Source organism: Pan paniscus, chromosome 6 (assembly GCF_029289425.2).
Source record: "Pan paniscus chromosome 6, NHGRI_mPanPan1-v2.0_pri, whole genome shotgun sequence".
NCBI lineage: Eukaryota > Metazoa > Chordata > Mammalia > Primates > Hominidae > Pan > Pan paniscus.
Window position 1 is genome coordinate 107,203,494 of NC_073255.2, and position 22,554 is coordinate 107,226,047.

The 22,554-nt window shown below is 32.5% G+C and overlaps 1 protein-coding gene across 1 annotated transcript in view; it reads left to right on the forward strand.

Annotated features, from left to right (window-relative positions):
* Nucleotides 1-17,477, forward strand: part of ZNF804B (zinc finger protein 804B) — a 590,375-nt gene extending 572,898 nt beyond the window's left edge. The window contains exons 3-4 of the mRNA XM_055114657.2: nucleotides 6,747-6,877; nucleotides 12,777-17,477. Coding sequence (XP_054970632.1) covers nucleotides 6,747-6,877; nucleotides 12,777-16,446 — 3,801 coding nt within the window. The 3' untranslated portion in view covers nucleotides 16,447-17,477. The remainder of the gene's footprint in view (nucleotides 1-6,746; nucleotides 6,878-12,776) is intronic.
* Nucleotides 17,478-22,554: the final 5,077 nt, after the last annotated feature.

A 22,554-nucleotide genomic window follows, 5' to 3' on the forward strand; every position in this document is an offset into this window, starting at 1 on the left:
ATGAGGTAGAAAAAAATGGAAAAGATACTATTTGAGGATTTACCCAAATTAATAAAAGATACAAAACTACAGATTCCAGAAGCTCAGAGTATCCCTAAAAGGACAGATATAATGAAAAACATGCCAAGGTACACCATAGTCAAACTTATAAAAAATAAAGAGAACATCTTTAATCCAACCAAGGGGATAAAAAAGAAACTTTACATACAAGAAAGCAATAATAAGAAGATAGCAGACATTTTAGAAAAAGCATGCAACTAAATGATGTTTTTAAAGTGCTTCAGTTAAAAAAGAAACTAGAAATACATATCCAAAAAATATGTTTCCTAAAAAGTAGGTAAGATGAAGAAGTCATACAAAAATGTATAAACATAACAAGACAGAGTAAATATGTTAGGAAATACAAAAGTTCCTTTAAAAGTATTCTTAACATATGATTTTTGAATGCATCAAGTAAAATAATAAGAAATAAAGAGTTTACCATGTATACTGAAATGAAGTATATGACACCAAAACATGACATATTGAAGAGTGTTAGTTGAAACTATACATTAATATTATTTTAAATGGATCATATTATAGAATTTTAACATAAACTGTAATAAATTTATGATGCGGCCGGGCATGGTGGCTCACGCCTGTAATCCCAGCATTTTGGGAGGCTGAGGCGGGCGGATCACGAGGTCAGGAGATCGAGACCATCCTGGCTAACAGGATGAAACCCCGTCTCTACTAAAAATACAAAAATTAGCCAGGCGTGGTGGCAGGTGCCTGTAGTCCCAGCTGCTCGGGAGGCTGAGACAGGAGAATGGCATGAACCTGAGAGGTGGAGCTTGCAGTGAGCCGAGATTGCACCACTCTACTCCAGCTTGGGCAACAGAGGGAGACCCCATCTCAAAAAATAATAATAATAATAATTTTATGTTGCATATTTTAATGTCTAGTGCAACTATAAAAGTGACACAGGTAGATGTAACTAAATAATCAATAGAAAAGATAAAACAGAATTCTACAAATGTTAGATCTACTAAAAAGCATATAGAAAAAAAGAGAAAAGAGCAGATTCACCAAGTATACAGATGGTATTTTACGTAAGTATACAGATGGTATACACAAATACAAACATTGAAATAATTACGTTAAAGGTAAATAAATACCTAAATTAAAAGGAAAAAAAAATCCTGAATGAATAAAAACACAAGATCCAAATAAATGGCTTTTAAAATAAATACATTTTAAAGACACAATCTGTTTTAAATTAAATGAATAAAAAATGATACACCATACCAACACTAAGTAATAGAAAAGAGATATGACAGTACTAATATCAAAGTAGACTTCAAAGGAAAGAGTATTTTGAGATGAAAAGTGGGATATTTCATAGTTATAAAAAGTTAACTAAATGACAAGATATAGCAATTCTAAATCCCTGAATATGTATGCATCTGATAAGAAAGTTCTCAAAAACACGTAGTAAAGATTGACGGAAACAAAGGGAACTATGGACCAATCACAAAATGTAAGTGCAGAATTTTATATCTTTTCACTAGTAATTGATAAAACAAGTAGGCAAAAATTTCCATAAGGTAATACATGATTTAAGCAAAACTGTTAACCGCTTGACATAATGATATTTATAGAACTTGAAATACAGCAAATAGAATAAATATTTTCTGCTTTCAAGTGCACATGGTGTATTTGCCAAGATAGACCATAGGCTGAGTCATTATAAACGTTTCTACAACTATCTTAAAAACATTTATGAAACTGTCCAAGACCTGACATCATGCAGAATATGTTCTCTGACCAAAATTGTATTAAAATAGAAATTAGTAACAATAAGATATCCAGAAAATGTGTGAATATTTAGATGTTATTGAAAGCATACTACTAAATAATATCTGGTTCCTTTAAAATATTAATAAAATTAATAATCTCTAGGAAGACTGGTGAATAATATAGAATACACAAATTGCCAATATCAGGTTTAAATGAGGTAACATTGCATTAGATACTTCAAATATCAAAAGAATAAAAAGAAGATTTTTGGAACCATGTTTCGACAATTAAAAAGCTAATTTAAATAAAATGTAAACCAACCTTGAAAGAAACAAATTACCAAAACTCACTCAGAAAAGAATAAAAAATCTATTTTGTCTTATATATCTTGCATAAACTGAATTCATGATTTAACAAGTTCCGACAACAACCAGAAAAAATACTCCAGGAAAACATGGCTTCAGTGGTGACTCTAGTATTTTAGGAATATGTAATATTAATTGTATGCACAGTCTTTTAGAAAATAGAGGATAAAACATTCTCTAACTCATTTTATGAGGCCATTATTACCATGGTATTTGTTATAGACCATAAGTTTATGTTCCCTCAAACCCCAATATAATAGTATTAGGAAGTAAGTAGACTCTTTGGGAGGTGATTGGACATGAGGGCATAGCCTTCGTGAGTGGGATTAGTGCCCTTACAAATAAGACAAGAGAGCTTGCCTCTTCTCTCTGGCCTAGGCCATGTGAGGATATAACAAAAAGATGTCCATCTGCAAACCAGGAAGAATTTCATAACTAGACACTGGATCTGTCTGCAGGCAACTTGATCTTGAACTTCCCAGCTTTCAGAACTGTTAGAAATAAATGTTTGTTAGCTAAGCCACCCAGTCTATGGTATTTTATTATAGCAAACTGAATTAACTAAAACCACACTAGAATGACACAAGAACTTTGAAAGATAATACAGACCAATATCACACATGAACATAGATGCAAAGTTCATAATGAATGTTAGCAAATCAAATTCATCAATATTTCAAAATGTTAATATAAAAACCAAGCAATATTTATCCTATGAATGTGAAGTTTAACACAATAAAATACATAGAAGTTATTCACTACATAAAGGGAAATTAATAATGTGATCCTTTTAATAGATGCAAAAATGTATTTAATAATATAACACACTTATAATTATGTTGCTTAGTTTTCTTTACTATATGGCCATCTACCTTTATCATTAAAGGATAAGAATGCAAGGTATTGTTCTAATCTTACCTATGTACCTCTTTGTTTATTACCTAGACTGTAAGGTAATAAAGCAGATTCACTCTTTACCACCCGCTTTGCACAATACCATATTTGTTTTCCCATTATTATGTGTAAATGTGTAAAGTAGCATTTTTTTCTGAAATATGTATGCCATGTGCTGTCTGTTCTCAATAAGAGCTGATTCATTACACACCCTCAAAGAACATTTTTCTTCCAAATGGATTATGTTCTCTTTAAATGGAGGAAGGTTACTGACAATCATTGTATGTGCCATGGCTGAAGTAAATGAGTTCTTGTCAGAACAAGGGGAGAAAAATAGAAATTTGGGCTAAGCCAAAACATGAGGCTGGCAAAATTTGGCCTCTGGATTCTTAGAAGTCCTCCCCATCTGTCCAGTGATTGATAGTCCTCTTTTCATCATACAAAGACACTTTTGGAAGGGTCTTTTATAAGAGATACAATCACTTTGGTGTAACGTTTTCCGTAAGTATTGGATTTGCAATTAGTATTTTGTTGATGTTTAATAGCAAGACATTGAAATATTCTATAATCATTGTCCATTTTTTCCTCCATGCAGTGGGTATCCATTTTCACTTTGTGTGTTTTAATGCTCCATCATCATTATGAAGAAAGCTTTCTTATTCCTGGTAAAATATCTTTGCTCTGAGATCTAATCTGTCTTACATTGATATGGCCCCCCCTACCTTTCTTTTGACAAGTGTTGACATAATATATGTTCTTACATTCTTTTCTTTTAACTCATTTTGTCCTCATTTTTAAAAAAGCTTGTTTGTGTAGTCAACAGAGTTGACCTCACACTTTTATCCAAATGAATACTCTCTGTCTTTTAATTTTGGTGTTTAGACCATTTACATTTAATATATTATTATTATTATGTTTAGATTTTATTTATTATCTTGTTATTTATTTTATAATTGTCCAGTCTACCTTACCTTCTTACTTTTTTTTTTTTGCATTTTCTTGCACTGAGTACATTTAATAATTTTCTTTTATCTCCTTTGTTGTCCTCCTGGCTAAAACACTTTATCATTTTAATGGCTGCTGTAGAGTTTATAGCATATTTTTCTTTAACTTACAGACCAGTTTCAACTGCTATTACATCCTGATAATATTTGATTGGATACAAGATATTAATTTTTCTCATTTCTGTTGGCTATTTTTTTTTGTATTGTAATACATATCCCAGTGTTTGGTACTATGATTGAGCTAGTTATGTGGAGTCAGTTTTATACTTTTATTTCCTGCTTTTATGATTTTTTAAAGCAACTCCAAAGTAGTGCTGAATCTATGACTAATTATCCTCTACTGATGCATGACTTTTCTGAATTATCTATTCAATATCCTGTCATTTTTTCCAGTTTTGTTAGTGAAAACAGCCACTATTCCTGGCTTTATATGAATGCTAGACACTGTTTTTCTTAAACTTTTTCAGATGATTTTTTTTTTCCTAAACTGAAACAGTTTCCTCACAGAGATGCATTATTCAGTACACTGAAAACTTGCGGCAGATCTCTGGGTTTTTTTTTCTCTACTTAAACTTGAGCACTCAGCACTGACTAAACCAAATTTGTGGCTAGATGTCTTTAAACAAAATCTCTTCTTCCAGTTTTCTGTGTTCCTTAAAAACATTTTAACTTTGCAAACTTCCTAAACACAGTTAATCTTTTAACCATTCCTGTGTATTTCCAAAGCACACTGTGTGCACCCTTATTAAGAAACTCAACACTATCTTACAGAAGTGTAAGCACTTGTCTGTCTTCCTTGAAGGGAAAAAAAAATTGATTTGTTGATTTGTACATTTTTACACTTCATAGTAAGAATAATAAGGATTAACATAGTGGCAATTAACAATATTTGTTGTTAGATAAACAATACAGAATTCTCAATCATTTCTGTAACTCAAAAATAAAAGTATAGTCCTGGAATCTAGAAGGCTAATAAAAGAAACAGAGGTACCCCAAATTTTCAAACAGGATTCCAAAAATGAGTCAAGTGTCAATTGTTGTGAGTAAATGAATCAATTTCCTTCTCTTTATTATACAAGTTTTGTGTGCTGGTAATGCCTAATATTAAATAAATATAATATGGAGTATTTATATTCAGTACTAACAGAGTGTAAAAAAAACCCTCTCCTTTTTTTCCAAAATAGCAATTTTCTCTCTCTGACACAGTTGAACTATAGTTTATGTGTGTTCTTAAATCATTTAGGACAATTTCCAAAAGGTCTTTGCTTGTAAGACAAGGCTTCCCTCTAAGAAATAGGCTTTCAAGTACATAGGGTCCGAGGAAGTGAGTTGCAGGGTACGTAGCAATAAGGATTTTATAAGCCTTTCTTCCTGTCTTCTGACCAAGGCTATCCGCTCTTTAATGCTCAGATCATCTGTTGTTTATAATTTCCAGAGAACTATTGATCTTTTTTTTCTGATAACATATAGAGCATAATTATATTTCTTGAAATTTTCTATTTTTAGAAGGATTTGAAGTATTTGTCAAAAATGGAATTCAGGTTGAGTCCACTGTTCTCCCTGTAGCTGTTTCTAATTCTGTGAGGTTCTTGTTCTTTGTGCTGAGAATATTCTCTCTTTGAAAGACCAATCTGCCTTCTTCTTCAAATCCTTAGCTTAGATGTAGTTATCTCACCACTGTCTACCATGAGCATGTTTCATTTAAAGAATGAAGCTAATGAAAGGTTTTGGCCCTTGCTCTGCAAGTGAGTAACAGTCGGCTACAGTATTATTATGTCACATGATAACTATGTAGTTTTCTCCATACCTGGGAAACATCTCTTATACTTGATATGGGAAGTGAAAATAATTTCAACAGATACAGATTTTAGACTGTTTAAAATCACTTTGTATGAGTTAAGAGGATAATCTTTAAATACACTTCCAATTCAGGATTAAGCCCCAAACTTCAAGAGGTTCATTTGATTTTGGCTGTTTCTCAGTTCATTCAATATCATTATCTGTACTTAGTGGCAGATTCTTAAGAAGAGGTCTTACTTGCATGTAAGTCAATTGTTTTAGAGAAAATATTAATTAAAATAAGTGGTGAGTGAATTTAAATCAAGCAGGGCCATGCCTCTATTCTGAGTTTAAATCCCTGACTCATTTTTTTCTGTCTTCCTGGATACAATATAGAAATATGTATTTGATAAATATCTCCATCCAGAAAAATGAATTCAAAATCACATTTAGAGCTTTGAACCAAATCTTTCACAGTAACAGATGCTCTTTCCTGAAACAAGCTTATTCCACCCAGTGTATTTAATAGCATCACTTTTACAAGTGAGGGGCAGGTGGGTGGAATAACATGCATCTCATAACCTGCCTCCCTTCATACTCATTCATATATTGCATGTTTTTCCCATTTGTGTTTTTATAAGCACACAGATTATTATAGTTGCATAGCCAAGGTGATACCAGCAAGGCCTGGGGCCCAGCTTTGCAGTGACTGTGACAAGCTTGGAAAAATAACCTGGTTGACAACACATTTATCTGCTAAATGTGTCTTGGAGCAGAGAATTGCAACAACGGAGAAGATACTTTTACTCTTTCTGTCCAGAAAGTCACCTCTGCACTTAGGATAAAGAATAATAAGGAGCCTTGTGGATGGAAAAGAATATATTATTTATTTATAGTACCTTTTTGGTTTTTCTTCTTTTTCAAGAGACTGAAAGAATTAAAGCAACGGGAATTTGCTCGAAATGTAGCTTCTAAGTCATGGAAAGATGAGAAAAAACAAGAAAAAGCACTTAAACGACTTCATCAGCTGGCTGAGTTAAGGCAGCAATCTGAATGGTAAGAATTAAAGGTGTCTGGGATGCTTCAAAACTCTCGTCAACCTATGGGGAAATTTTAAAGGCAAATCTACTGTAACAATGTAAACAAATAATAACTAACTAATAAATATGTCTGAAGGGCAAATATAGTTAAACATATATAAATTAATTACTTTTGGCCTTTGATATTTTTCTTTCCTAATATTGTTAATTTAATGTACTCTATAATGAAATGATCCCAGAATGATTCAAATACATTAGCATTTATTCTATCCAGTTGACTAAATGGATTAATATCACTTCTTAATATATTTTTTAAATTTTGTAATAATAATTTTAAAAACCATAATTAACAATATATCTTAGGGGGTGGGGAATAAGTCTTCTGAACATTTCTGTGTACACACCTGTGTCTAGTACAAATAACACGATCATTGTCTGGCTGACAAACAAGATGTAATTAATGCAGTTAAATTTACCACACAGTGCCATTTAAATTGATAATTATAATATAACAAGTTTTATACTAATACATTCTTGTAGCTGAAAAATAGCAGTTTTACCAAAGCTTGGAACCACTGGATGTTTCAAAGTTGTTACCTGGAATGCAATTAAATTTGTGGATTGTGATTTGTGTTCATATGAATCATAATGTAAAACACTAATGTAGCTAATTAATGTGTTTGACAGCAACCTAGAGAATTGTGAAACTTATGCCTCTGTGCCAGAATTTAAACGCCTATTGCTTAAATGGAAAGTAATATATAATAAACAGGAGTGAGTGGCTCAATTAGTTACCACAAAATATTAGACTTAAAAGGTAATTTTAAGGAAACATTTATTTTTGTAGGACCAATTATAAGTAAAAATACAATTAATATTCAGCTTGCATGTATTTATTTATTTATAACTTTTAGAATAATCTAATTAATTTATGAAAATACATAAAAGATAATCATATTAAAAAGAAATGAGAAATTTCATATGAAGACAAAATAAAGGTACAACATGTAGCCAGAAGTAAGGTTAATACAAAAATGCATGCTCTGGGGTCTTATACAACTCTAGAAGCAACACATACATTTGGTACTGAGCTTTCTACAGCCAATACAATGAGGGACTTACAATATGTTGTTCAAACATACTGTTAATGACAACTCAGTCCTTGCCAAAATAGGGCTTAGAAGGAAAAGTTCTATTGTTGTTAGGGTAGCATGCAGGAAAAAATCTAGGGAAAGTGTCAATTCCTGTGATTAATAAGGAGATGCAGTAAGTCAGATCATAACAAATGGTACAAGTTCTAACATAGATATACATCTTTAGACAGGTCCCTTAAGGCCACAACAGTAAATCTAAATAGTCTTAACAAATATAATTTTGGTTGGTTGTTATTATGAAAGTTGTCACACTTCTACGTTTCTACTTACCCATTCTATATTTTCCTCTGGAGTAAATAACAAAGAATCAGAGGTGCCTTGCTGATGGCAGCAGTCATGGTGATGGTGATGATGATAATGATGGTGACGATGATAATGATGTTGATGATGATAATGATGGTGATGATGATGGTTTGTTTAGAAGTTATAAGTTTGCTAGAGCTACCCATTAAGTTTCTTCCAAATAAAAAGGTCTACTCTATTAAGTTTCAGCTGTCCCTCTGGAAGCCTTATTCACTAAACAAACACAAACCTAACCACTCCTTTTGGTGATTTGATAAAATAGGCAAACTCTCTAGGTCACAATGTGCCCATATTATTATGGAAAAGACAAGTGTTCAGCTTTCTAGATATAGAGCCTGAAACTAGGAAAATAATTTTTTTTTATCGTCTACTGCCCATCACCTGCCTCTTAGCCAATTGCTCTCTCTGTTTAAACAGCCTCATGGCTGAAGGAAAGACACTTAACAGAATTATTAAATACTTTATTTTGGTAGGTGAATTGACAAGTGAAAGTTAAAAATAAAATAAAAAGAAAAAATCACTGGCATTACCCTTCTCCTGGACAATCTTTTCTTTGTCCTTTTTCCTCATAATGAGGGCTTCTGAATAGGATGATCCAGGTAACACAATTCTTCTGTGACCCTTTGGGAGAAGAGAGGTGAATTTACTGGTAGTGCATAAAATGATGGCAAAAAAAATGGTAACAGATCTTATAAAAGGTCATCAAATTTGACCGTCTCTTAACTAGTTCCAGCCAACCTGTTTCCTCAGCAATAGCAGTTATTATATGGGGCTGAGGGTTTAGTCCCTCTCTGTATGTGAACTTCTTATGTATGTAAGTTTTAGTACATCTTAATATGGAAATTTTTCCAAAATTTAAAAATTTTAGGGCCACTGATTCTGAGACTATGAATTCTTTAAATGGTGTCATTTCTTAATGTTCCACATTATCTAGCTTTTATATGAAGTTTTTCATATAAGAGCTGGAAAATGGAACATGAAAAAATGACACCATTTTAAAAAATCATGTTGTTTTGATATGTTTTTCTTTCTGTTTGGTAAGGATGCTTTTTGAACAGGAGAGAATCAAAATGTGCATTTGTTAAGCTGCAGAGTATTAGAATTTTTGGAGAACAATTTGAATGGAAAATCCATCAATAAGAATTAAAAACCAAACTCTACCGACACTTTATTAACCATTATTTTAATATAAGTAAGAATATATTTTAAAAACTAAAGAAAGTTCCAAAGAAGTGAGGGAAATATTAAATGTGGAGAAAACTATAAAAATTGAAGTTTCATTGAGAATGCAACTGTGGTTTCAAGGGGCGGGCTGGTGGGAGAAATGTGAAGGTCTTGTTCAAAGTTTATAAACTTTCCGATGTAAGATGAATAAGTTTTGAGGATCTAATGTAGAGCATGATTATCTTAGCTAATAATACCGTATTGTTTACTTGAAATTTGCCAAGAGAGTGAATCTAGTGTCCTTATCTTGCACAAAATGGTAACTACGTGTATGATAGATGCACAAATTAATTTGTTTGTATACATCAAATGATCACATTGTATACCTTGAATATATACAATTTTTATTTTCCAGTTATATCTCAATAAACCTAGAAAAAGTTAAAGCTTTAATAATGTTATAATACACAAACTTGTATTAAAATAGTAGAATTTAAAGCCCCACAAAGATAAAAACAGGATTTTCCAAAATAATAAGAATAACTTTGATTTAAGAAAAAGCAAATTAAAATTTATAAAGCAACAAGATAAAAAGTTTACAGAATAAAAGTAAGAAGTGTCAAAGATTAACAATAAGGACAAAATGTTAAAACTTGTGAAAAATCTGTAATTATAAATGCAATTTAAATTGGAAAATGAGAACTAGAATTAAGGACAAGAAGCTAGAGAACATTATATTAGAAAAACAATAAGAGCAAAGAAATTTTAAAATATTTAAAAGAATGTAAAAAGAGGAAGCTTGCATATTAGAGAGCTACATGGTAAAATAAAACAGCAGTACAGAAAAGAACATTTAGATTAACATAAAGCAAGAAAATGAATAAAACAATGTCAGGATAATCAGCAAAACTATTATTAAGAAAAGTATATATATAATATATTTAACATGATATAATAAATACTAAAATAACTGCATAATAATGGAATTGGGAAAGGAAGAACAATAGTATCCATACACTAGACTTGTGGAGTAATTACAACTGTGTTTCATACAGGTGATAATGTCAGATTGATTGAAGCTTCTGGAGAAGATTAACTTAATCCAGAAGTATAGTTCTTACTTAATCCAAATTGTGGCTACAAATATGGAAAATAATCTCTTTGGTACCAAGGCAAAGTTGAATGCTGCAGCTGTTTCTGGATCACTTCCTTCTATCTGCAGGCTGGAGGCACTTTCAAAGGCCAATAATGTTGTAATAAAGTCTCTACGCTCCTTATTTACTTTTATGCTTGAAAGAAACATTCAGTAACTCATATACTATCTTAGAATGCTCCTCACTATTCATTTTATTAAATATGCCTAATGAACATAAAAAATTGACCCAATAAAAGGAGATTAATGTGATGAATAAGAACTTTCCGTTATGAAAGAGTTACTGTAAGGAAGATAATACAGCTTTTAAAAGCTTCTAAATTTAGTTTTTTACAAGATTTAAAGGAACTCTGTAATTCTAAAATTACAGCCATTCATGAAGAGGAGACGTTCTAAAATCATTAAAAACTAAATGGTGGCTAAAATTAGTGTTTGCAAGTTAAAATCCATATGGTCATAATTTGTAAACAGATTGAATATTGTAAAAAAAATTGAGTCAGTAAAATAGAAATAAAATCAAAGAAATTCTCCCTGAACTATAGAAAAAGACTGAAGACAGAATAAAGTACTGAGATAAATATCAATACCTAAAGGATATATTCAGGAGAGCCAATGATTTTAAAACATAAATTCCAAAGGAAGCAATAATCAGATAAATCAAGGAAAAAAAAATGTATCTGAACTGAAGAAAGTTAAATTGAAAGTGCCCAAGAATAAAAATTCACCCAAATTAATCAACCTTAACTATGTTCTATTAAAATGTTATACATACATATATGTATATATAAATATACATGTATATATACTCTTTATGTAACAAATCTAATGAATTATATACATTTATATTTTTACACTTTATAAGAAGGGAAAAGCATACAAGCACACAAGCAGATTCATCTCAAAGATAAATAAAGGGAAGCTAATTCAATATGTCTGTAATATTATTCATCTAGAGACAATGAAGCAAAGTACATGAAATTTGGTGGACAAAAGGAATGTGATGACTCTAGAGTTCGATGCTGATTTGCCAAAGAATGGTAAAAGAAACCAACAAGAATGTGTTAGACAAGGACTCAGAAAGCAGTACTCTATATTAGAACTTGAGCAACATATGGAAGAGATACCAGTTGGCTTAGTATTTTATATTCAAGCAACAAATGACTAGATGAAAGTAAAATAAAAATCAAAATTAGAAATAAGCAAACACATCCAAGTATATGGAACAAGAAAAAGGAAAAGAATGCCAGTTCAAAGCAAACAATAAGAAAAATGATGTGATTTGTATTGTCTTCTTTCCAGTGAAGCCTTCTTTTATAGTAGAGGGTATATAGATAGACTGTTAAAGGGCATATAATTTTAATCTAAAGAATTTTATCTCTTATATATGTTGATATTTTCAATCTTCTGTATGAATTGCTAATGAAGCTCAGTAGAACAAATAACCTTTTGAGACCTTTAAAAGATAAAACATATAATGCAGAAATGGTAGAAAAAATATTTTGGTGAGTAAGAAGCAGAAGAAAAGATTTCAAAATCATTGAAGATATTTAGATAGATTGTACATATGTCTTATTTTATTATGCATTTATTATAATTAGTCAAATTACTGACAAGTCATAAAGAAAGAACTTACCACTGTGTTTCAAAAGTAAGTGAATATGAGGGAATTTTAAACCCAAGGAGCTAAACATTATAAAATGTTAGAAATAATACATAAAAGCAAATTTTAAAAAAATTTTATATTTTTAAAGTGACTTTTAATTATATTTAATTTCTTATTTAATGTGAATGCACTGATTGGAAAACTATTAGTGAAATAATGTTAAATCTGTATTCCAAAGATTGATAGATTCTGTAGGACATATATTGTGATGTAAATGCTTTAGAAGCAGTAGCATAAGATAATTCACTTGCTATTGCTTTTTGGTAATTGCAAAATACTACATGTAAACAATTCATTTTAGAAATAGCCACTATACAATTTATGCTAAGCTATATAAGGACAACAAAAGGTTATGTTTTAGAAGATGTAGCTCATAAAATGTAAAATAACTCATCTTAGAAACACTATGAAATGTTCATATGTAGATATGATTCCAAAGCTAATCTCTTAATCATTTAAATATTTATTGTATTTACAGTGTTTCTGGAAATGGACCAGCATACAAAGCCCCCAGGGTAGCCATAGAAAAGCAACTCCAGCAAGGAATTTTCCCCGTTAAGAATGGCAGAAAGGTATCATGCATGAAGAGTGCTCTTCTCCTTAAAGGAAAAAATCTCCCCAGAATCATATCCGATAAACAGCGGTCCACCATGCCAAATCGACACCAATTACAATCAGACAGGCGTTGTTTGTTTGGAAATCAGATACTGCAAACATCTTCAAATCTCAGCAATGCAAATCACAGAACAGGAGTATCATTTTCTTTTTCCAAAAAAGTGCACCTAAAATTAGAATCTTCAGCATCAGTTTTCAGTGAGAACACAGAAGAAGCCCACGATTGTAACAAGTCACCCATTTATAAAACAAAACAAACTGCAGATAAGTGCAAGTGCTGCAGGTTTGCAAATAAAGATACACACCTTACCAAGGAAAAAGAGGTAAATATCTCACCAAGCCATCTGGAAAGTGTTTTACACAATACCATCTCCATAAACTCTAAAATTTTGCAAGACAAAAACAACTCTATTGATGAGACACTAGAAGATTCAATTGGCATTTGTGCTTCATTCTCTAAATCTAACATTCATCTTTCAGATGTAGATTTTACTCCTACCAGCAGAGAAAAAGAAACTAGAAATACATTGAAGAACACTTTAGAAAATTATGTTAATCACCCATGCCAAGCAAATGCTTCCTTCAGCCCACCAAACATTTACAACCATAGTGATGCCAGGATATCTGAATGCCTGGATGAGTTTTCATCACTGGAGCCAAGCAAACAAAAGAGTACAGTGCATCTGAATCTAAATTCCGGAATAGAGAACAGAGAAAAATCTTTAGATAAAACAGAAAGAGTTAGCAAAAATGTTCAAAGACTTGTAAAAGAAGCATGTACTCATAATGTGGCATCTAAACCACTACCTTTTCTCCACGTTCAAAGCAAGGATGGCCACACCACTCTTCAATGGCCTACAGAACTTCTGCTCTTTACAAAAACAGAACCCTGTATCTCTTATGGCTGCAACCCACTATATTTTGATTTTAAGCTTTCTCGGAACACAAAGGAAGACCGCAATCCAGAGGACTTAAAAACAGAATTGGGTAAGAAGCCCTTGGAATTGAAGACTAAAAGAGAGAGCCAAGTCTCAGGTTTAACTGAAGACCAACAAAAATTGATCCAAGAAGATTATCAATATCCGAAACCAAAGACAATGATAGCTAATCCGGATTGGGAAAAATTCCAGAGGAAATATAATTTGGACTACAGTGATTCTGAGCCAAATAAGAGTGAATATACTTTTAGTGCAAATGATTTGGAAATGAAAAATCCTAAAGTGCCTCTTTACCTCAACACATCTCTAAAGGATTGTGCTGGAAAGAATAATAGTAGTGAGAACGAACTTAAGGAGGCTTCAAGGGCCCATTGGCAAGGCTGTAGAAAGGCAGTTCTAAATGATATAGATGAGGACCTATCTTTTCCTTCCTACATCTCTAGGACTAAAAAGCATAAATTGATTCCCTGCAGTCCTCATTTGCAATTTGAAGATGAAAGACAATTCAACTGCAAGTCCAGTCCTTGTACAGTAGGGGGTCACAGTGACCATGGGAAAGACTTCAGTGTAATTTTGAAGAGTAACCACATCAGCATGACCAGCAAGGTTTCCGGATGTGGAAACCAAAGATACAAGAGATACTCTCCACAGTCATGTTTGAATAGATATTCTTGCTCTTTGGACACATCCCCTAGCAGTATGTCTAGCTTGAGAAGTACTTGTTCAAGTCATAGATTCAATGGTAATAGCAGAGGTAATTTGCTCTGCTCCCATAAAACAGAACACCGCTCAGTTGAAAGGCACAAACGGAAATGTCTAAAGCACAACTGCTTCTACTTGTCTGATGATATAACAAAGAGCAGCCAAATGCAGTCTGAACCACAGAAAGAGAGGAACTGCAAATTGTGGGAATCATTTAAAAATGAAAAATACTCAAAACGTAGATATTGTCACTGCAAAGAAAGACAAAAACTGGGCAAAAATCAACAACAATTTTCAGGGCTAAAATCTACGAGAATCATCTATTGTGATTCTAACTCACAGATTTCCTGTACTGGAAGCAGTAAAACACCACCTAATTGCCAGGGAACTCAGCACGACAGATTGGACTCTTACTCAAGAGAGAAAATTTATTACTTGAATAAAAGCAAGAGAAATCAAGAGTCTTTGGGCAGCCCTCACATTTGTGATCTGGGAAAAGTCAGGCCCATGAAGTGTAACTCCGGGAATATCAGCTGCCTTCTAAAGAACTGTTCCAGTGGCCCTTCAGAAACCACAGAATCAAACATTACAGAAGGAGAGAGGACCCCTCTAACAGCAAAAAGCCTTTTAGAAAGAGTACAAGCCAAGAAATGTCAAGAACAATCAAGTAATGTTGAGATCTCTTCAAACAGTTGTAAAAATGAATTAGAGGCTCCTTCGCAAGTCCCATGCACAATTCAACCTGCACTGTCAGGCTGTAACAGACAAGCATTGCCCTTGTCTGAAAAAATACAGTATGCAAATGAGAGCAGAAATGATCAAGACAGTGCAGTTCCAAGGACTACGGAGAAAGACAAAAGCAAAAGTTCACACACAAATAATTTTACAATTTTAGCAGACACTGATTGTGATAACCATCTTTCTAAAGGTATAATTCACCTAGTAACAGAGTCTCAGTCAATAAACATAAAAAGGAATGCAACAACAAAAGAACAATCAAAACCTTTAATTAGTGAAATCCAACCTTTTATTCAAAGCTGTGACCCAGTACCAAATGAATTCCCTGGTGCTTTTCCGTCTAATAAATATACTGGTGTGACTGATTCAACAGAGACCAAAGAAGACCAAATAAATCTAGACTTACAGGATGTAAGCATGCATATAAATCATGTAGAGGGAAATATAAACTCTTACTATGACAGAACTATGCAGAAACCTGACAAAGTTGAAGACGGATTAGAAATGTGTCATAAATCTATCTCTCCTCCTTTAATTCAACAGCCCATAACATTTTCTCCTGACGAAATAGATAAATATAAGATCCTACAGCTACAAGCCCAGCAGCATATGCAGAAGCAACTCCTATCAAAGCATCTTCGAGTTTTGCCTGCTGCAGGGCCTACTGCCTTCTCTCCGGCCTCACCCGTACAGACAGTTCCGGTTCACCAGCACACTTCTATCACCACCATCCACCACACGTTCCTGCAGCATTTTGCTGTTTCTGCTTCCTTAAGTTCTCATAGCAGTCACCTCCCTATTGCTCATCTACATCCTCTTTCACAGGCACATTTCAGTCCTATTTCATTTTCGACTCTGACTCCAACCATTATCCCTGCACACCCCACTTTCTTAGCAGGTCATCCCCTGCATTTAGTAGCTGCTACCCCCTTCCACCCATCTCACATAACACTTCAGCCTCTGCCCCCTACAGCATTTATTCCTACATTGTTTGGTCCTCACTTAAATCCAGCCACAACTTCTATCATCCACTTGAATCCTTTAATCCAACCAGTATTCCAAGGTCAAGATTTTTGCCATCATTCTTGCTCTAGCCAGATGCAACAGTTAAATGAAGTGAAAGAGGCCTTAAATGTGTCCACACACTTGAACTAATAAGTGTTAAAGCCCCTCTTGTGGATAATTTTTTAAATTGTCACTACCTATAAAATCATACATTTAAAGAAGTCTATCAATTATAAGATTTAAAATATTGCTGCCAATTCAAAATGTGACAAATATATAAATATGAACTGAATTGCTAATATTAAAATGAGCATTTTAATAATTTTTTAGCTTGCCAAAATAATAGGCAAATTTGAATAATTTTATGAAAGTGTAGAGGGAAGAGGGAAAGAGTTAAAGATTTGTTTTGGATGGGTTCTCGCATAATGTTATAAAATAGCAACAGAAAACATTCAAGCAGAGCATTAAAATTAAAAAGAAAAATCAAATGAAATATGGTACCTTGCGTTCTAAGTATTTGTTGTGTGAATGAATGAGTGTTGATTTGGCTTATTTGTTAGATAATAAAAGGTCAGTGAAATGAAGCAATTATTTAAAGTAATTTATGTCGTTAACTATTGACTAAGTTTTCAATTAATGTAGTCTGTTACTGTATTTTCATAGGAAATAAGAACAAGACATTTTCTGATTTAGGTTGAAAATTACATTTTAATGAAAAACAATCTTTATAGATTATACTTTTGAGTTTCTGTGAAAAATAAATTATCTTCATTTCACACAAATCTATGTCAAGATAATTTTGTAATTGTAAGAATCAGCAAAATCTAAAACTAAGAATGTTTAACTTTTGTATAAAAACATATACAAACTATCATTAGTATTTGATAATGCAAACTCAAAAATAAAACATGCTCAGAATAACCTTTTAAATATATTGGTCAATCTGTCAAATATAACAGGAGCTAAAATATTGTTTATTATTCTTCTACTCAAAAATTTTACTACGTTCAGCCAATACATGTATAAGGATAGAGGTAAAGGTTTGAAAATGTCAGTGTTTTTACATGTTTATTGAGGATATCTTATTAAATATCTGGTGTGTTTTATTCAATTGTACTAGATATTTATGAAACAGTGAATAATGATGAATAAAATCACCATCCATGTAATTTTGCAAATAATTTCAAACATTCATTCAAAATGGTTTTTGGCCCCCAAAATTTGCATTTCATACATCTATATTGGTGCATAATCCTACAGTTAGGTTTATTATTTTATGTTCTTAAGCATGAGTTTCAGAGAAAATCAAACTTCACAGAAATGGAGGTAATCATTTATCTAATGCTGTCTATACGAAGATGCAAACTCCTCTACCACTAGAAGATTAGAGGAAGTCTTCTTCAGCCTTGGCTGCAAAAGGAAGATAGCTATATTTAAGGCTTGCTGTGATTCAGGTACAGTTACCCTATCCACTTGTTTGCATTATCTTCTTTAATTTTCACAACTGTATTTTGAAATCAGTATTATCATTCCTCATTACAGATAAGGAAAATGAAATAGAAAGGTTAAATACTAAATACTTGGTAAACAGTAGGAAAGGACATCGTTGATTCAGGAGAGACAGGTGAGAGAGAAAGAGAAAGAAAGGGTGGAGGGAAGAAAAAGAATAAAAGGAGATAAAGTAAATTTGAAATTTTAACAGAAAGAAAAACTGCAGTTCCCAAGATATCACTAGAAACTTGTGAGATGAGAGTTCTGACTGGTACATAACAGTGACAGAATCTAAATTTAAAATGAATGGAGAAATGAGGAAAAACCATCAAATAGCAAGGAGCTATACTTGCATGGAATTCCATAAAAATGATTATAAAAGATCATTGATGAACATTGAGTAAATCCAAAAAGAAGCAAGACAAATGAAATATTTCTTATAAAATGGGTGACAAATGGTCTAGCAGATTTTTTAAGTCCTGTGGATAATTATTTCCTAAAGCAAATTACAAAGCTGATGCAGAGCCAAGATAGAGTAATCATGGGAACTCACTAGATGTCCTAGTATAAAAAACACTGACCACTTGATTCATTTTTATAATTGCCTTGGTGACAATTTAAACTCTCAGAAGGTTAGACCCGAGCACCTCTACTGAGCACTTAATTTTGACTAACAAAGACAGATTGATATGAACGGATGACATGGAAGTGACTATTCCATCTTGTATTAACAGTGATGAGGTGTTCACTGGACAAACTAATTTGGACTATGTGGAAAGCAAACATCTCCCTTTAAATAAAAGATAATTTGTACTCCAGGGTGAGAAATTGGAAAAGTTGTGGCATCACGTGAGGAAAGATGCAATTATGCAACTTACTTCCCCCCAAATCAGTAACTGTAGGCTGAAACACTGTTTTATTTTCCATTTTACCTTGAAATAAACACACTCTGGGGAAAAAATTTTTTTAAATATATATTGAACCCTAAAATAGTTCGATTTTAAAAAAATTGTCACTGTGATGGATTGTATTTTTAGCAGTGTCCTTCCATTTACATAATTATTTGACAGGTGACTTTTAGCATTAAATTTATTTTATGACTATTGCCTGATATTTACAGGTTAATTTTCTTTATGGGATTACTGTTTCACAAGTGGCTCATGGAGGCAGTTTTAAAAAAATCTGTCTTAAGCTCTAAATGCTTAAGAAAGGCTGTGAAATCTTTCCACACAAGTACACACACATGCATGCACAAACACACATTTATCTATCTATATGTCTTTCTTACAGATTATGAACCAGTCTAGCATCAGATAGCATCATTGGATTCGAGGTAAACAAAATAAATGCTTTGTATGAAGAACTGAAAATTTGGGAAAGTTCATCTTCTTAATAATTCCCTGCCAAATTCAGCAAGAAAAAAAATACAATGGGCCTAAAAAAATGCAAAGGTAAACTTAAGGTTCATCTTTAAGACGTTATAAATAAAATATTGGAAGTGATTAGAATATAGAGAATGATTTAGAAAGTCTCCAATTCCCAGAGTTTTTGCTTAGGTAGACATTTTATAAAATGATCCCTTGAAATTTGTTTCACTTCCCGAAAATGGATTTTACAGTGACTCCTTTTCTTTAGTTTCTGCCAAGACTTAATGTAATCTCTCTGTTATCTCTAAATGGAAATATACTTAAAGAAACTAATTCTGTAAAACGTTTCTGTTAAATGAAACACTTAACCAGTGCAATTACTCAGGATTATATTGCTGAATCTGACTATCTCCTTAGTGCATGAAGTTATTACTTACACAGCTCAAAATGCTGGCAGCAACACAGCTTTCTGAATTTTACCACCATACTTTTAAGCTGATCCTAAAACATTATACATTTCAAATCATTTGATACAATAATTGGAGATATGGAGATGGCTCTACCCATTAGGATACCGATTGGTATTCAAGTGTTCTAGATGTATGTGAATGAAACGTCCAGATCCCCTCCCCAGGATGTGTGGATATTTAACTCTTTAGTGGTGAAATAGTACTGCTGATCATCTCAAATCAGTAGCACATTTCTTAATCATTCCTAAAAAGTTCTCCACGTTTTCAGAGTTTCTGAGTTTTCAGAAACATAGTTAACATTCTGAAAAAAACATGTAAATGTCATATCCAGTTTTGTAAAAACACAATTTAAAGGATCTAAATCTTACATATCAATGTATGCAGTTAAGATACTCAGGGGCAAAATGGACCTAATGCTCATCTCTGGATTAGCAAAGCTCATGAAAAGGTTTAGTTTTGATTCTTTAAATTAGATGAAATTCTGAAGGAAAATGTGCTCTCATTGGCAAATAGAAACATTATTAAAAAGCATGTGAGTGGCTAGTTCCACACAATAGTCAGGAAAACAGATGGTTGCCTTTTGTGTTTCAGACTGAAACCACTTCAATAAGATGAGCATTTCCTACTAAAATACTAGTTCTCGTGCCAATAAGCCTGGGTCTAGAGGATTTTCAAAGGTTGTCATTTCATTCCAGCAAAAATATTATCCACTTCTTCTGTTAGGTAGACATTGAAAGTGATTGTTGTATCTTTGGATTAAGCTACATTAAAATGGAAGCAGCAGCTGAATGGGTTAGGTTTAGAATAAGCCAATATTAGAAAGATAAGCCAAAGGGTCATTTTCATTCTATGGAGCTATATATAGGGGGGAGAGCTCCCAATCCACTTTTTAAATTCTTTTCTCAAAGTCACTTCCTCTTTTTGCAACCCCCCATTTTTCTTAAATAGCAAGACTAGGAATATCTTGTGAGAAGCATTAAAATAAAATCAGGCAAATTGGAAAACTTAAAATATGTATGAGTGCACATGTGAGTGTGAATCTGTGTGTGTTTTTAATAAATATACTCTTTAGTCTTTAATTGTACATCTTGATCTTTGTTGAAAATAGTGTTTTTTAAAACATATTCACATATTGAAACAACAACTTCAAGAAGAGGTTTCTTATCCCCAAGCAAAATTGTTAGTTCCTTCCATATGTGAGATAAAATAGTTGACAATGTAAATTAGTCGTATAGCTGTTTAAAGCAAATTCCCATCTTACTCAATTCTATTTAAAGTACTTAATTTGTAATTAAACTTGGTGATCCTCTGGCAATATGACACATAAACCAATAATTTTATGTTGCATTTTCTGTATAAATTGTCTTTTTAAACTATACTGTGGCTAAGTAAATTGCACTATTGTACATGCAAAGCAGCTTTTTTAGGTTATTCAATAAATTACTTGGACTGTAGTTCAATGCAATAATATTTTTTTCGATAAAAAGCTTAATGATATAGGAGTGTTAGTCATGTATTTCTAACAAAAAGCATACCAAAATATAAGAACAAACTCAAATGCAAAATGGTGTGGAAATATTCTGTGTTTTACACTGCTGAATTAAAATGCATTTATCATTTTATTTATTACTGTCTATTTATATTATATATTTAAAGGCTGGGATTTCTTAGACTATTTCTTAAAATTTTAGTGTTATTAAAATAAGCTGTTTCCTCAAACTGAAAATAAATATAACTTTAAAAATTCTATAGATGTATTCTTTGTTGAAACCTATCATATATATACATATACTGTAAAATCTGTTTCTTTTTATTGCTTTTAAAAATGTGAACTAATGCTTTGCAATGTTCTAACAAAGCTTCATAAATAGTCTCAGGAATGTATTCTCTAGCTGGTAATATCATACAATATGGTAGCATTCTACACATTTGTTATAACTTTCATATGAACTCTAGAGATACTTTAATTAAAAGAAACCCCTATTGTTAGTCTCAATAGGACTCAACTCACTAGGAAATCTCTTTAATCAAGCATGACCAATGTTGTGGGAAAATGACATTTCATACAACTCCCATTTATCTTTACTTTCTTAATCTTTGCACCCCAGAGTAACTGGATGCTACTCTGATATTTGTGCAAAATATCAGAACAGGTGTTGTTAGAAATAACCACTAGATACTCCCTTGTTCTTGAATTACATCTATCCTTATCCTTCCCTTTACCCTTCAATAAGCTTTAACCAAATCCTAAATCTCCTTACTTTAGTGTGTTAATTGAATGAGCTGTCACTACCTGTGCATTTCAATGGAGCAGAACTTTGCAATGCACTCTAAACTAGTGGTAGAGTTTGAGTTTTCAGTAGATAAATGTTTCAGAGGCCAGTCACCTGCTGCCCTACACTTCCAGCCTAGATTCCCTACTTTTATGCTAGATCATTTATTAGAATTCTGCTATGTAATAAAAAAGTATCTTTTCACACAATACATACACATCCACACACAACTACATGCACACATGTGCATACCTACATTGTTGGTGGAGTCATGACAGAAACTCTCCTTTCTTAATAAAATTGTCACCATTTATTGAGTACCTGATATGAGCCAAATACTGTTTATGTCCTCCCCACTAGCTATATTCCTGGATTCCCCCTGAGGAGAAAAATAAGTTTCTCCTGAAAATGAAAGTAGATTATATTAATAATTACACTAAGACAAAGGAGCAAATGGTAATCTATGGTCTCTATACTCAGAGCCTGCTCTTCATAATGTGTGAGCCTTCTGCCTTTGTTCACTCTCTGTGTCATTTTTTGGTTCATCATAAAAATTTTTGCACCAATAGAAAATGACTGTCGCATACTCTTTCTTAAAATTTTTTAAAGAGACAGGACCTCACTCTGTCACCTAGGCTGGAGTGCAGTGGCACCATC